Source organism: Corvus cornix, chromosome 14, assembly GCF_000738735.6.
Source record: "Corvus cornix cornix isolate S_Up_H32 chromosome 14, ASM73873v5, whole genome shotgun sequence".
Classification (NCBI taxonomy): domain Eukaryota; kingdom Metazoa; phylum Chordata; class Aves; order Passeriformes; family Corvidae; genus Corvus; species Corvus cornix.
The window spans coordinates 125,166-142,024 of NC_046344.1; the positions used below are offsets into that span (position 1 = coordinate 125,166).

The window sequence follows — 16,859 nt, forward strand, 5'->3', positions numbered from 1 at the left end:
GTTATTATGAGACACAGGCAACTGCAGGAGAACTAACTGAAGTAATTGAAAATAATTAGCCCTGAGAGGTTTGCGTGGCTTTGCAGTTTTCTCTGACACTCCCGTCAGGATCCCAGGCTTCACAAACCACATGAACTCAGCTCACACACTGAGGCAGCACTTACAGAGAATAAGGAGTAGAGATGTAACATAAAGGTCTTCATGGCACCAAACAGATACTGGAAAGCTATGGTTCTTATATCTGGAGATGTTTGGCATTCCTTTGAGACAGATTTCCCCTTCTACTGCCCTAATGAGAATCCTTTGCCCAGGATAGCATGGTAGCCTTTTAGTCTGTCATGTACTCCATTCATTTGTGTAGCCCATTTATACCTTAAAATCTCCATTATGAGCCACATAAAGAGGTTTGAAAAAGGGAGCAGGGTCTGGGATGCAAGCCATCTTCTTCCACAAGCTGGAAGAGAAAAGAGAAAGGCTTTGGGGTTAAGCACACATTACAGATGCAAAGCAAGGCATCTCCAGATCCGTTTCAAGGAACTGGAATCACCTGCCCAGCCTTGTGAGTTAGCAAGTGGCTGAGGTTCCAAGGATGTCTTGTGCTGCCAGAGCCATCTAATGGCCTTTCTTGTGAACCTCACTGGAGGTGAGGCCTCAGCACTTGCACACAAATATTCACACTAAGGAAAGAGGTTCCAGTTTTTTCCTTCCTGGAAAAACACCAGATGCTATAAAGGCATTTTCCACTGAGGTTTGTGGTCTGCAGGCCAGAACTCTGCCCTATGCAATTCTGCTGTGGACCTGGGCTGTGCCAGCCCTGTTGCTGCACCAGCCCTCCTCCATGTCAGCACCCCATATCTCTTCAAGGGCATGAGAAGCCTCTGAGAGGGACAGAGGCCTCCAGCCAGCATTGAAGGACCTATGTCAACTTTGGAAAGGGCCAGGCCAGCTCTGGCTACTGCTCTATCTGGCAATTGCAGAGCACAGACAAGACCAGGAGAACAGCTCAGGAAGCTTTCTGGTCCTTGCTTCATCCCCATGTGCCAACATCTTGTCCCAACCAGATGAATGGCAGCAGAGTCCCAGAGAAAAGCTGGTCACTCCTGGCAGTACATCAGCTAGGGACCATACTTGGCCGTCCCTTACAGGCCCATAGCTTCCTACTCATAGGTATACAAGACTCAAGGAAGGCTGCATGTGAACACCCCATCTCTATCAAGATGGAATAAAAACATTAACTCCCACTTCCTGAAGCATTCTTACCTCTGCTGTTTGACCAGAAAGGTTGTGATTGAGGCCATGATTGCCACAACAATACCAAACAGCAACAGCCATTCCATGCCTGCTGTCTGTGTCACTGCTGAAGAAAGAGACAAGGTCATGCAGACTCACTTTGTATTTATACCCTGGTCAATAAACAGGAGATGGTGAGGAGAAAAAGTTTTTGGAACAGAAAGAGTTGTCAAGCATTGGAATGGGCTGCCCAAGGAGGTGGTGGAGTCACTATCCTTGTTCAAGAGACTGGACATGGCACTTAGTACTATGATCTAGTTGATAAAGCAATGATTGGTCAAAGGTTGGACCAGATGATCTTGGAGGTCTTTTCCAACCTAAATGATTCTATGAGACACCCTTAATTTCTATCCCAGATTCTCTCACAGGGATATTGACGCTATCATCTGGGCCCCAGTACTCCAGACAGGTCTACCTGGCTGCACCAGAGACAGACAGACAACATACTTAGGGCAGGACAGCTCCTTGCCACTAAGACCCCTGTTGTTTCTGACTCCTGGTTTAGGGACGCCTCCACAAGTGATCTGTGAAGTGAAAAAGTGCAGTTGATTAGAGACTAGATGACTGCTTGTTGGCTGCTCTCCACCTGTGATGGAAAGGGGCACCTTTGAGATCCAGAACTCAGATATCCCTTAGCAAATGGAGCCTGGCCCTGCTGCCACAGCACCACGTAAACCCTGTAATGCTTCAGTTTGAGCTGCAGATGAGTGAAAGCAGGGAAGCTCAGCACATGCTACTGGCATTGACCAGTCATTTTTCACCTGTTCTCCTGGAGCAAAGGCTCCTTATTTTCATAGCCTCTGTTCCACCATGACAAGCATCAGTGTACTTCTGAGTATAAAGTACTGTGAACTCCCTGCAGAGTGGTGGCTACCAAACAAAACACCCATGCCCAGCATGATCAAACATCAGAGTCCAGACACAGAACTCAGGTTTGAGAGCAGGATCCCCCTCCCCTCAGCTGAAGACAACACTAAGACCCAGTAGAGGAGATCTCCCCCATTTCTGAAGGCTGCAAGCAGGACCCTGGACATTTGACACTCAAAGGGAAGCTAAAGGCTACACTCCTGCAAGTGGCACCCATATGTACAGCCAACCCCACCAAACACTCTTTCTTTTGTCACACAGTGAGAATGTCAATACTGACAGCCCAGGCCTCGGGTTCACATAACCAGTAAGGAAGCTAACCGTACCTGTCTTTACTGGACTGTTTAAAATTTGTTCTAATTAATTAGATTTTATTAAATTTCTGAAAGCATTCTCTGACACTGGACTTATTGAAAGGGAAAGGAGATGTACCGGCAGGGCTGGTTTTCAGTGACAGCGGAGAACTCCATTCACTCCAAAAACCACCATAGCCACTGTCTTCCCGGGGTCTAGCTCTCACTTGGAACTCGTACTCAGTGTTCGCCTGTAGTTCCCATGGCAGGAGCACCAATGTCCGCTTATCTTCATGAACAGCTTTAGTCTTCTGAGTCTGTGAATGATTAAACACCAAACTCTAGAGTGACTGCTCTTACTTTGCTCTCTCTGCTGCACAGTGAGGATGCCTGCAAAGTAGCCTCTTCTGCTTTCATGTTGTTTCTGCAAGGCCATGCTCTGACTGGCCAGCAGCTGCATGCAATCCTGGGGGAGCCTTCCATGCAGGACAGCATGAGAATCAAATGAATCATCAGCCTTTCTCACAGGATCTAATACTTCTCACACAGCTTCTGTTTCTCAATTACTTTTTGGGTTTGCCTGTTTTCAGTCCTGTCAAGCAGAGAGACATTTTTTCTAAACCATGAAAACCCTTGTTCCACACCAGTGCTACTGTCCTGGTTGTGCTGGCTTCCTCTTTTCTGGTACATCCTACTTGATGGTAAACTGACATCTCACTTACCTCCCAGGTGTCAGTTCTTCTTTTGTAACGCAGCTGATATTCCAGCTCCTCATTCAAAAAGTAGTAGGAAGAGTTCTGGTAGATGGTTTCCCAAGAAATATTGTAACCCTCTGAGAACAAAGCGGTCAGGTTGAATGGAGGCTGTGGTTTGACTGGAAGACAGGATGGTGTTACCTTTCATAAGATTACTACAGTTAAGAGATGGCCCAGCATGGTATTAGCAATGCAGAGCGCGTAGGGAACAAAGCTGCCCTGGCAGTGGTGGGCCTTCCTACACCAGAGAACGTCCACAGCCTTCCTGCCTTCAGCCACGCACAGAACCTCACATGTGAGCCACATAATGAAGTCAGGACCATGTTTCTCTGAATATATCTTCTGCTTGTCTCTGAACCTCCTCATTGCCTAAGGGGCAGGAAAGATAGTATAGTGCTAATAAACTCCTGGGAGATGTAAAATGTAGAGCACCTTGTTCTTCTCATGACATAAAAGAACTCTGTGTAGTCATCATCACTCGCAAAATTGGGGAAATACCCCTCAATGTAACAGAGTCATGAGGAAAAGCTGAGGCTAGGGGACACTGCATAAACCCACTGCAATCCCCTGTCCCAAGTGTCCAAAAAGCAAGCTTTTTTATCCCTGCAGGGAGTGTTTGTGTGTTGAAAAGCAGTCATGCAAAACTCCAGCAGTCTGCACAGCCCACCACTGAGCTATGATGCCTTTGGATGAGGACATCTAGGAGATATGCATGACTACCCAATCTCTAGTCTGTCAGTGGGAGCAAGGAGGCTTCCTGAAATGTTATGGCATTTGTCAAAAAGATGACACTTCTCAAGTAAAGTTTAATTTCAGAAGAAGCCAAATAGAAAAATCCTATGTCTGCGTGGTACCCATCTGCCTGGCTAACCACTCCTTTTCTTCATAGTTTGCTACACAACCCAGAACATACCAACATTTTGCCAAGGCATTTACATGACTGCATTCAGTCTTCGTGTCATGCAGGAGAAATGATTAGGAATTGCCCCAGAAAGGGGAACTGCCACATCCAGTACATCTGGGACACCTTGTGCCACCCAAAATAATGTCATGTTGGTTCAGGTGTCCACTGCAAAAGCCTTTTGGGAGCCTCCAGCACCTTGGATATTACAAGGGAGCTGGAGAAAGACTTTTGACAAGGGCATGTAGTGACAGGACAAGGGGAAATGGCTTCACACTGACAGAGGACAGGGTTAGATGGGATATCAGGGAGAAATTCTTGGCTGTGAGGGTGGCAAGGAACTAGCACAGGTTGCCCAGAGAAACTGTGGCTGCCCCCTCTCTGGAAGTGTCCAAGGCCAGGTTGAATGGGGTTTGGAGCAACTTGGTCTAGTGGAAGGTGTCCCTGCCCATGGTAGGGGGTTGGAGCTTAATGATCTTTAAGGTCCCTTTCAACCCAAACCATTCTAAGGATTCTGTGATTTGTGGCATTTGTAATGAAGCAATTCCTCCTGTCCTTTAGAATCCAGCCAAGAACAAACTCTTGCATAGTCTAGGTATGAGACTGGTCTGAGGCAGATATTTATCACCTACTGCTTCATGGGGAAAAGGAATTTCCCTGTGAAAAGCATGGACCAAGCCAGCTCTAAGCCAGCTTCAAGCATAATAGCAACAATAAGAGCACAGTGCTTTATGTAAATGAGTGTACAGCAAACATAGCCCCACACTGCTTGCTGCAACTCTCACTCCTTGTCCAGACTATCCTAGCACATAGTCAGACAGTATTTATCAAATTCATAATTTTTGTACTTACTGTTGTCTGACAAATAAAAGTCTTTGGAAAGCACATGCTGCCTATCAGCTATCTCTGTAACATCCACCTGGACTTTGGTATCTGCCAGGAGTTCAGTCATGTCCACAGTGCACATGTACTGTGTGTGACTGGTGTTCCTTGACAATTGCAGGAGACTGCAGGCAGCCACAGTATTTTCTGGATCTTCCTCAGGAACCCTAAAAAAGCCAAAACAAACAAGTCCACATGTATCACATGCTGTAGTTGGATTAATTTGTTGCTGAACCACCAGGCACAGGAAATGATTAAAACAAAAAAATCAACATGTTCAAATAAAAAATTATCTTTGAACTTCAACAGATTTCTTTTTTCCCTTCTACTTGCTCAGCTTAGCATCTTTGAGAGAAATAGGAAAGTGTTTCTGGAAAGGAAAGGTACTCCTCAAGGCTACACAGGCCAAGACTGCATCCACTTCCTTGCAGTGACAGAACAGCAGCCGTAGAGGACTGGACAATCTGCGTGAGCCCTGCCAATGCATGCAGATAAAAGCTCACTTTTAACAGCAGCAAAGGGCAAGGTATTCCCGTGGCAGCAGAGAAGGCAATGCTAAGGAAACTGGGGTCAGCATAGCAGTCAGCAGCAAGAAGCACAGTTGGCAGAGACAGGAACCAGGGGTCCTTTTCTAGAGAAGAAGTCAGTTCATAACTGGAGTGCAAAATACTGAGTAAAAAACCAGCATGGTAGCAAGAATAGGATTTCTACCTAACAAAGATGACAGAAGGTCACCACTGTGCTATGGCCATGTAGAGGCTCCTGCTAACTGGACTTTGCTCATCCTACCAAGACATACCATGTTGCAGTGAGATTGTATGAACCGAAACCCAACTCATTTCGTAGGATACAGGACAGGGTCTGTACGTAGTCCACAAAACAAGTGAGGTTTTCACAACACATAGCTATAGGTTTGGAAAGAGAAAACACAATATCAACTTCCATGATAAAGCAAGCAGAACTTTGTATCAATATATGCACCCCTCAGGGTTCCCACTAAATCTGAAGGGAACAGACCAGTCTCTGACAACCCTCCTCCCTCCCACTGAAAGTCTCCAGCTGTGGGGCAGATGTGTTTCAGCTCTGTAGGGTGACAAGTCACTGATGGCAAGATAAGTGTCAAACAAAAACCAATTAAAAACGCTGTGGCAGCCAAAATCAGGAAATGCCCAAATTGTGACTGAATTTTCAGACTTATCCCTGTCCCCTCTCGTACAATCTCTACAGCAGTCACATATTTCTGCAAGAGTCTTAGCTTATAGAACACATAGAAGAGGTATGATAACCCAATAAGAAATAGTAGCATATTCAAACATTTTAACGATACCACTTTCTAAATTGAGTACTGTTCTTTGCTAGTCTAGTTTTCATTGTACATCTATATAGCACTTTGCACATTTTTTAAAAAGTGCTATTTTAGTAATTTTTTCTTTGCCATTCTCTTTTCCATTTTCTAAAGCTTGATATCTGCAGCATCAATACTTTTTATGTCCAGCTCCAGAGGCTTGAAGTATGTTTTCCATGGAATTTGGGAATAAAAAATATTGCAAATTTTTAGTTACTTAAATTTCTATTAAACATTCTGATAAGCACAATTTATTAATTACAGACTTCTCAAGAGACCTTGAGAGGCAATTGTAGAACTTACACTGGTCATTAGGTAAATCAAGTAATTTTTTGAAAGTGGTCACAAAGCAGAATTTATATTCTTGCATTTGTTCTGCAGGAGCTCTGCTCACAGAGCAGTATCCAGAATGTGTTGTATAAAAGTACCATTGTCCTGTGCATAACACACTTATCTCCCTGGATTTCAAGGCAGGTAAGATAGTAGCCCAGTGAGAAATATCTGCATTGATGAGTCCCCTCCTGACAGCTCCCTGGGCTGACAAGAACCACCACCATTACACTAGGAATGGCTGAATGAGGAAAAGCCTGCAGGAGATGCAGCATACCATGCTGGTTCAAACCATGCCTACTGCAGTGACCATTCATTTCTGACACGTACAGTAGCACCCCTTTTCAATGGGAATAAAATTGTCATCATCTAGGAAAAGACTCAAGATTGTTACATCCATGCTTAAATCAAGCACGGGTTCTCGCCTACCGTAACGGCTGCTCCCAGCCTCCTAGGAACACACTACTTTGCAGCCATCAGGCACCCAAACCCTTTGATGCTAACCATGCTGCAAGCTCACTTCCCTTTGTCGTTCTGCTGCTTTCCTGGTCAGAGAAGCTGCACTCCCTTTGTCCTCCTTCCCTGTTGCAAAATGCTTTGCATCCAGAGTGCTGTTTGCTGATGCGATATGCCCAACAATCCCAATGCCCAGTCTTACAGCTGAAGCTGTATGCAGAGAACCACCATGGAATGCAGACAGTGTGTGCAATGACGGACCAGAAATCTGTTGCACCCTCCAGATCAAATGGCTGTCCGCACAAACAAGATGTCTGTATTTACAGTCACAATGCACAGGAGGTGTGTCCAGCAGAGGGTGCAGCCTCCTTCTAGCCTGGGGTAAGTTCAAAGGCAAACAAAGTCCCACTTTTCCTGGCTGAAGTCACCCATCACCACATTTACTTCCTAGTCCTCACATATTAGAGCACACACTACTCTCCCTACAGGAGCTCTGGGCAGCACTCAGACTTGCATAAAAGATCCTCCTTACTCCAAAGAGTTAGGATGGTGGCAGAAGAAATTTGGGGATGTTTGCAACAGACTGGTCCCAAGGTTGTACATATGATTTTTTTTAAACCTTCATTTTGACTTTTTAATTTTGCACCAACTTCAGAATTCTGTTCTAAATTTTTCATTAAGTTTTCACTCTTTATTTTGAACCCTCAATACTCTTCTGAGGGTCCTGGACCAAGCACTGTTTAGTTCAGAATCCTGAGCAACATACATTTTCTCCTTTAGCCTAACTTTATTCTCCTAGAAAAACAGGGTTAGAAATCTTTTGCATTCCTTTAGAGAGGGCAGCAAGTACTAATAAGCTATTAAGCAGTTGCAATTAGTGTTCTTCTATGCTATTATGTTAATTAGTCAAACAGACTACTCCTAGGTAGCTGGGAAGTTGCAAGTGCATGTTTGGGCAAGAACCTGTTAACAAAATTAAGAGGACAGCTTTTTACTGGGAAAGGACTAATTAAGTGTCCTAAACACAGTTAGTTAGATCTAAGATAAAATGTCTGTCCTTGGCAGCTTCAGAAACAAAACTCAAATACTTCTACCAGTAAGATCTAGATTGGTCCAAACTGAAATTAGTACATGGTAATTCCCTGGCTTGCATCACACAAAATTCAGACCAGACATCACAGTGGTCCCTTATGACAGGAAGATATAATTCTGAATGCATTTTTTCTCCTAATTTAGGTCTGGAGCAGGTCCCATGCTCTGCCTACAAGCAGCATGTAAGATACAAAAAACTTGCATAGCTCCCTGCAGACATGGTTGTCATTGCCTTTTTCTGTCCAGCTGATCTGTTCAGAAAGTCAGCTCTGAGTCAGCTGGAGTTCGCAGTGTGGGTAGGAAACAGCAAAAAAAAAAAAAAAAAAAAAGGGGGTGGGGGGTGATGTGACTGTATGCACAGTCCAGTCCTAAGCAAAGGGCTTCAGACTAGGAGAGGTTCACTCCACTGGCCCTGGCTGACCAGCCAACAGCAACCCTGGGGATATCCTGGTCTTGGCCACCAGAACATTTTCTACAGCAAAGGGTATTTTTGATGGGGGAAATCCTACTCTAATGTCACTAGGAGACATATCAATGCAGGGCAGGCACTACCTCTGCAAGCTCTCTGCTGGTGCTGCTTCCCAGAGCAGTATACAGCCTGGCTGAACTCTGCCCAGCTGTGCACCTTCCTGTGCCTGTCCACCACTCATTAGCCCATGGAACTCTCTCCCCTGGGACCTTATCTTGTGGTTGCTGTCCTGTGGCAACCTTGTGCCATGCACATCTGATCAGAACCGGCATATGTGGTCACTAAGATAAATCCTGTGGGTGTACAACCTCAAAAGAAATATCTGAGGACTTACTGTGCTGGAATAAAAGGCAGAAGAAAATATTGTAGAGCCACTGTTTGTTCCTCATGGTGGTTCTCACTGGATGTCCTGGGGAAGAAAACAAAACAAAACAAAACAACAACCACAAACAAGATTCCCACAATCAATTTAAAGCTCTGCTCAGACATCTACTTTAATAAAGTTGAGGTGGAATTAATCTTGCTTTCATTTAAATGTCTGAAAGTAAAGTGCCTTATTTAGACAATTAATTTCAGCTCTCCTGTGTGTATCTACTCCATGGGCTAAGGGGGGTATGACCAACAGTCTGCCAACTTGCCATAAGCAAGGTCAGTGAAATCTTCACTCCTTGCCAGCACGTGCACAGAGAAAGCAGCAAAGGGACTGCAGCTCAGGCTATCAAGGCAACAAGAAAGACTCCTGGGTTAGGTGCTAACCCATTTTTACTTCATTAGTATCTTGCAGCTAGGAACGGCTTGCCACTAGAAGTGACATTACTGCAGATTAAACAGCTGTGCAGTGATTTAGCCAAATGGAGTCTGAATATCATTGCGGGTCTCTGTGAGCAAAGCTAGTGAGAACTCATTGATTTGGCCTACCCATAGTTAAATAGGCATGAAATATCTAATTAAGGGACTCCAGGAAGACAGACCAGAAGAAAAAAAGAAAAAAACCCAGCCTCCCATGTAGCATCTAAGAGAACAATGTACAGCACTGACTGCAGGGAGAGGCTGCCCTGATGGTTTAGTGAAGAGAACCTATAAGAAAGGCTTCAGAGAAGATGACAGCAGGATGTTTAAAACAGAGGAAATGGCATCACATACAAATGACTGTTCAACCCACGGCCCCTGCTCCAAGACAAACCCCTCAAGTCATATAATACATTAAGGCTGTGTTTTCACAGCATTAAAATATTTATAGAAACACATGTATGTGCACAGAAAGACTTAAAATAAGCTTCCTGCAGAGTATTGGCTGTTGATATCTGGTACAGACTTCAACACTGTTTCTCAAGCTATTCTTAAATGGGACAAGACTTTGAAGAAGCAACCTGTATTATCTTGGGGACATAGTTTCATTGAAAGCAAGTTTCAAGGATGCACAGACATCAGGAAGGGCCCACATGCCATGCACATAGTCTGATCTATGCTTTTAATTTAAAAAACCATCACTCCTCATCCTGTTACTACAGACTGCTAAGAAGTCCGTCCTTATCTTTCTTACTGGTTCCCTTTAAATACTGAAAGGTTGCAGTTAGGTGTCCTCAAAGCCTGTTCTTCTTCAGGCTTAACAAGCCCAACTCTCTCAGCCTGTCATACATAGCAGAGGCGCTCCAGCCCTTGAAGCATCTCTGTGGCCTCCTCTGGATTCACTACAGCAGCTGCACGTGCTTGTCACATTGCAGGGTCCCAGACCTGAAGGCGGAACTCCAGGTGGGCTCTCAAGAGAGCAGAGTAGAGGGGGAGAATTCCCCCAGCTGCCCACACTGCTGGGGAAGAACCCCAGGACACAGGCATTTCTGGGCTACCAGCACACATGGCCAGCTTATGGCCAGCTTTTTATCCACCACTGCCCCCAGGTCCTTGTCAGCAGGGCTGGTCTCAATTTGTTTGTTCCTCAGCCTGTATTGATTTGGGGGTTGCAGGTATTCAGGTCCTGGGGTGCCTGTGCTGCACCCACCCCATACCCAGGCAATCACTCAGCAGAGAGAAGCCCATGAGGCCTCCAAGACTTGGGGAACATTTGTGATGTTTAAAAATTTCCCAGGTTTACTCAAATAGTGAAAGCAAAATAAATTTAGCAGCCACCAGAAAGCCCCTGCAGCCTCATGTGAGCTCACAGATGTGCTCTCAGGGTGTCAGTGCCCAGGTGAGACCAGCAAGGCTTGCTCCGGAGGTGCCACAGACACTCGGTGTCACACCCTGTAGTGGGAGCAACGGTGCAGCTGCTGCCCCTTCTTTCCTGCCAAACAAACCCTGCCCATGAAGCACTGTCCCAGCTCAGCAAGGAGCCCCAGGCACCCTGCCATCCACCCTCACCTGTTGCCGGTGGCAGGGCAAACTCTCTACCTCCATACTCCAGCCCTTCTTTCTGCATCACACATTGCCTTGAGTAAACACCTTTTCTTGACCCCTCTGGTCCCAGCTCTCCAAGTTTTCTCTGTGTAGTAACTCTTGTCATTACCAGTACTTCTGGTGGTGCAGTCCCTGGTCACTCAGATAGAGGCCACTGTCTAACCCCACCTTGTGATCTCACCCATCTTCCACTGCTCTTCTCCAAATCCTCATTCCTTTGAGGAAGGCCTGCTCTTATCCTGCCTTCTGAAACCTGCTCACTCGACTTCCTGCTACGACTAGGTGCACCATGAGCCCATCTCAGCATCACTTTGTATTGTGACTGTCACAGTCCACACTCTTGGCCACCATGGAAAGCAAAGAAAGGCAACTTGCTGCCTCTTCTTCAGGAAGGAAGGAAGGAAGGAAAGAAGGAAGGAAGGGAGGGACGGAGGGAGAGAGGAAGGAAGGATAGAAGGGCTGGGCCCCCAGAAAGGTCTGCAGACCCACCACTTATTTCAGAATCCAATTGGCAGGGCCTCTGATGCTTCGTATCCATGATATTGCAGTAGCTCCCTGCTTCTATGCTCATTCCTGCCTAAATGAACAGATCAATGCAAGGAAAGTCTTTGCTGCTTTTACTTATTGGACTATGGTTTCTTTCAAGGGCCTCCCCTACTTTCCTTCCTCTGCTCAGAGAATGGTACCATCAACCCAAAGGGATGGGAGGGACTGAAAAGAAAAAGTCAAAGCTCATTGGGAAGATGTCTTACAGAGTTACCAGAGGCTGCCATTACACAATGGGGAGAGGTTAGCATACAGCCTTGTAATCCAAAAGGAAGATTCCTGAAGAAGAGCACAGTAGCAAAAAATAAGAAAACCAGTAGGATCTGCTAAAATAGGTGAAACAAAGAGACAATACTTCCTCAGTTGGGACGCCACTGTCCCATCTCTTACCCTTGCCAGTGCCCACAGATTAGTCCAACATTTATCTCCGTCTCTTTCCCTACCTCAGTGTGGTAGGAAAGGGCTGAGACCTCTAAGACCACCATAGACACTTTCAGTGCTGCTGAAACTGACCTCCTGGCTGTGCTCCAAATTGTTATGACAAGACATGGACAGACAAGACATGTGCAGGAGAGCTGGGAAAGTTGCAGCTCTGCAGCAGCATCTTTGTGGTCTTTGATGCTAAAGACCTCATGACTTCAATGGAGATGTATAGCAGCCCTAATTCTGAAGCATGCTCCAGTTAGGCCCCCTGCAAGCTTCAATCCCAGTCTGTGATCGAGACCCCCACCTTTCCTACATCCCTCCATTTGTTACACCCTATTTGCTTCCATCTGTCAGCATGTGATTGTTCACCTGGAGGAAAAACTGGCATTGGGCAATGAGCAGAGGCAGGAACTTATTCCCAGTCTGGCATTAGAAAAGTCCTTTCTACCACCTCATTTCATTTTCTCTGTCTGTGAAATGGGGACTCTGAATCAGCTTCATGCATCCTTGCAACACAGACACTTAATTCTTATAAAATGTCAAGTATTGTACAGTTGCCAAGTACCACTGCTGCAAACTCTGTACTATCCTTATGAGACCACAGCAATAAAGCTGATTAGCCATTCATAATATGCACATGTAAATGATGGTACCAATCTTTAATACACCAGAGAATAGGAAATAGGACCAATACAGACACAGACATTTATGAAGACTATTTTTGTTAAGGATCTGGAAATATGATGCTATAAACTGCCAAACATGTATTCAGTTTAAGCTCACAATTTGAAGTGTTTCCAGGAAATGCATGTACTTAAAAAACTTCCACAAAAAAAACCCCCAAAACAACAACAAAAAACCACCAACCAAAAAAAACAACCCCAAACCCAACAAAACAAAAACCCTAAACAAAACTAATTAAAAACTCATTTTAAGTAAAAAAAGAAAGGAGAAAAAAAAATTTCCATGCATGAGAAAATGGATTTTGTTACACCCAAGCAAAAAAAGAAAGGAAGACACAAGACACAGTCCACCAGTTATATGCCCAGACAAGCTTTCTTCTTGAAAAAAAATCATTATTGATGCACACTGCCATCTAATCACAAAGCTGGAGCAACAGGGAGACAAAGGGGTGCTCTGACTGTCCAGAGGCCAACAGCAATGACATCTGGGGCACAAGGGCCACATCAGCTATAAGAAAGATTTACAGTGAAGTTGCAATATCAAGCAGGAACAAACTGGCAGCAGGGAAAATTGGTGGAAACATGGACATTACCTGCCCTGTTCTGTGCATTTCAGCCCTCCAACACTTCCATGACCGGCCTGGCTAAATCATTACTGCAACTGCAGACCCCACCTGGGGAGCTGGGGAGCAGGTGGGTCTCCTCAGCACTGAGTAAGAACAAAGCCTACTTGTGCACAACCAAGGGCCGTGGTGCATTGGAATACACAGCGATAAATGGAGATTGACGTCACCACTGTATCAGTATTACTGTGCCGACAGAAGGATGTGGTGAGAGGAGGTGATGAATTCAGGTCCAAACACCCACACAACATTTATTACTGTACTGCTCTGCTCTCTTACATGAGAAAAGGGTGGGAGAGCTGATAAAAACTCACAAGCCTCATATCTAAAAGGTCAGAGTGGGGCTGGTGGACTTAGACTTGTGCAGTGAGGAGGCACCAGTGTCAAGGTATTAATGGGCTAAGCCAAACTGCATGGTACAGCATGTGCCACATTGGAGACAGTCAAGCACCACTGCATTCAGCTTCCATCCATCCCCCAAATGGTCCCAGCATCAAGGCAACAGCACCAATCCTCAGACCACAGGCAGGTAGGTTGTCTGGCTCCTACACAGGTGAGGGGCTCATGCCTGTCATATCTCATGCCTGTAACTTATGTCTGGGCCAGGTCTCTTTAGATTTCAAGGTTGACACTGAGGGAGGGTTCGTCAACTCACCTAATCCTACCTTTAAAGGGGCTGCAAGGAGCCCATGCACACTCGCTGTATCCTTGGACAAGAGGGAAACAAGCAGCACTGTGGAGGGATTTGGCACACACAGCACAGTGTGGAGGTAGGAGGGTAAAGAACAAGGAGCTGTAATTACCCAAGAAGACTGCAGCAGTGAAGCTGGCACAAAGCAGCACGGCACAGGATGAGAAAGCTCCATGTTCAGCCCTCCATGCCTCTGACTCACCATGTGAAAAAGAGATGTTTTGGAATGTTCAGGCCAGCGCAGGTGGCTCCTGATCATGCTTGCCAGGTAGTTGCTGGTAACTGAGCTGGTTGTACACTGTTAGAACATGCATGGAGACAGTCACACGACTTAGTCCAGAAGCTACTCCTCATGGTGTTTGGAGTAGCCTCTGTGAAAGACCAGCTCTCCCTTCCACATGCGCTGTGGATCACTTACAAGGCAGAATGTCAGGCCCAAGCTTTTAGAAAAGACTTGTCTCAGCTGATGGTGCCTGTGGGTTGTGGAGATTGTCACCACTCTTGGGTGCAGTGTGGGACAGTACAGGGTCAACGAGGCTGAGCAGCTAAGTTAGACATTTCCCAGGCTCTTAGTAATATTCTTCTGTTATGAGGATAGCACACCAGGACAGTGGTGTAGCTTTTGCCCCCTGATTACACAGGACTCTCCAAGGTATGCCAATACTGTTATTTGTGCAGACAAAAGAGGGAAAAGGCAGCATATGCACTCAGTCCAAAGAGCAATAGTCTGGCAGGCACAAGCCACACTACTTTTAAACCATGCAATAATATGCATTTGATATTACAGAGATAATTTTTAAAACAAGAACACTTGTAGCACTGTAAGACCAATGGCTTTATAAATTTAAACATATTCCACCAAAAGGCCTGTTTTCCTCGAATGTAACTCATAAAAAGTGTAATTTCAGCCTAGCCTGCAGCAGCAATATTCACCAAGAAGCAGGCATGAAGGGCACACAAGGGAAAGTCTGGTAGATTCTCCTATTCATGACCCAAAACCATTTTGCTATCACTGGAAGAAGCGCAATATCTGTATGCGTTTATCAGCATGAATACACATTGAAAAAACAACAATCAGAGCTGACATTTCCTTTCTCTAGGAGATAAAACTAGTCACACTTGGAGTTATCAGGTTCATGATTTGGAGAAAAGCAGGAAAAACCCCACAGAAACAGTACTACCTCTGTACTTTCTTCCTGTCATAACAGAATTAAACCAATATCCCCAGCAGCATCAAAGATACAGACCTGGCATAACTTTAGAGTCAAAGGCACCATTACTGGCTGGTGACATTTAGGAGGAAGATAATCAAACATTACGATAAGGAAAAAATGGCAGGAGAACAGCTGAGACATTAGTAACAGTGATCTGCTGGAAGGGAAACCAATAGAAGAAACCACCTCAAAGCTCAGGAAACAGGTTAAAATATGAATGAGCCAGGCAGAAAGCGGAGGTGTTAGTCAGCAAAGCAGCAGGTTGAAAAACACCGAAGCTCCACAGGTGGTGGCTGTGAGCTGACACAGGATGCTGCAGGGGAGGGAGGAGTGCACTGTTTTCAGTCTGGGGAATGTTAGTGTCACCTGCAGAGACCCCAGTATCTTGCTCTTGCCTCCATTCTGCCTTTGCCAGTTATCTGTAGCCACCAACACTGAGCTCAGCCTCTTGTTTTCCCCAATATCCATCAAGTCTGAACTCATACTGCATGAATGCCGTAGTAAGAGGACATCACTTTGGCTCCTACCAGAGGAAAAGGGCTTACCTTCACAGAGCTGTGACTATGTATGTCTTGCTCGCATGGAGGAGATTGCACAGAGGCTCGTATCTTCTCTTAGGAAATCACCAGACACATGCTGGTAAAGAGAAACAGGAATGACTGTGCTAGTGAACTCACCCTGACCATCTGGAACAGAAACCTACAGCTCTGCTCAGGCTCAAACCCAACATCCTCAGCTGCACCATGCAAAGCATGCCCAGAAGCATCTCTGCACAAGGTCAGCAAGACTGTTACACATTCCCACAGTGCTCACCTGAGTTGATAGAGCAGGCAGAACTCCCTACTCCTTTAATGCAGGTTGCCCCTTAGAGGCAACATCTATCACCCTGTCCCCAGATCTCTGCAAGTGGGGATGTACCAAGACCAGAACTCTGCTGCTGGCACACAGCTATTTATGGCAAGAGCCTCATCTGCATCTCATGGAGCTTTGTTTTACCACAGCTGTCAAAAATCAGCATGTCCCACCTATCCTGCCTGGCTGCAGCTCTTCCACACCCGAGGCTGGGTGGAGCAATGGAGTGTGTTTTCCAGCACCTGTCTGTCATAGGGTGAAAAACACACCAGCTGTCTGCAACCTCTGGCTGTGGCAGCATGTGCCAAGCAAAGCAAAGCAAAGGGCTCACACAGCAAGCTGCAGGAGGGTGGTCAGCTGCATCTGTAAACCACAGAACATATAGTCCTAACACATTTAGTGACTTCTCCTGTCACTGGCAGCAATGTACTGTGTCTTCAGGAGAAAAGGCAGGAAGGGAGTGGCTTCTCAGAAAAGCCACCCTTGTAGCCCCACTCCACTATAAAATCTTGGTATGCAAACCCAATATAGAAGCACAGCTGGAGGTTTTTAAGTTGTAAGAACAGCAAAGGCAGCTTGACCAAAGTTGGGAAGAATTCCTAGTGCTTCTGAACAAGAGTGTCTGTTGCAGGGGCCCAGCAAAGCTCAGAATGAGTCCATGAAATAAGCAGCACATGCCAAACTGTGTATCCTAGTTCCTGCTGTAGTGGAGGAAACACGGCATTTCATGGCTTTGTTGCCCCCTCCCCT

General features: G+C 45.7%; 1 protein-coding gene across 7 annotated transcripts in view; it reads right to left on the reverse strand.

Moving 5' to 3' along the window:
- IL21R (interleukin 21 receptor) overlaps positions 1 to 16,282 on the reverse strand; it is an 18,277-nt gene extending 1,995 nt beyond the window's left edge. Inside the window, exons 1-10 of one of the 7 annotated variants that reach the window (XM_019281513.2) lie at positions 16,071 to 16,282; positions 15,803 to 15,893; positions 14,246 to 14,341; positions 9,015 to 9,089; positions 5,788 to 5,893; positions 4,959 to 5,155; positions 3,173 to 3,324; positions 2,590 to 2,767; positions 1,261 to 1,357; positions 373 to 454 (exon numbers count right to left, since the gene is read on the reverse strand). In XM_019281513.2, the coding sequence (XP_019137058.1) occupies positions 373 to 454; positions 1,261 to 1,357; positions 2,590 to 2,767; positions 3,173 to 3,324; positions 4,959 to 5,155; positions 5,788 to 5,893; positions 9,015 to 9,069 (867 nt within the window). In that variant the 5' untranslated portion in view covers positions 9,070 to 9,089; positions 14,246 to 14,341; positions 15,803 to 15,893; positions 16,071 to 16,282. Of the gene's footprint in view, positions 1 to 372; positions 455 to 1,260; positions 1,358 to 2,589; positions 2,768 to 3,172; positions 3,325 to 4,958; positions 5,156 to 5,787; positions 5,894 to 7,321; positions 8,454 to 9,014; positions 9,090 to 13,322; positions 14,202 to 14,245; positions 14,342 to 15,802; positions 15,931 to 16,070 lie in introns of those variants that run through there. The other 6 variants (XM_019281514.2, XM_019281515.2, XM_010392535.3 and 3 more) reach the window with 6 other exon arrangements.
- Positions 16,283 to 16,859: the final 577 nt, after the last annotated feature.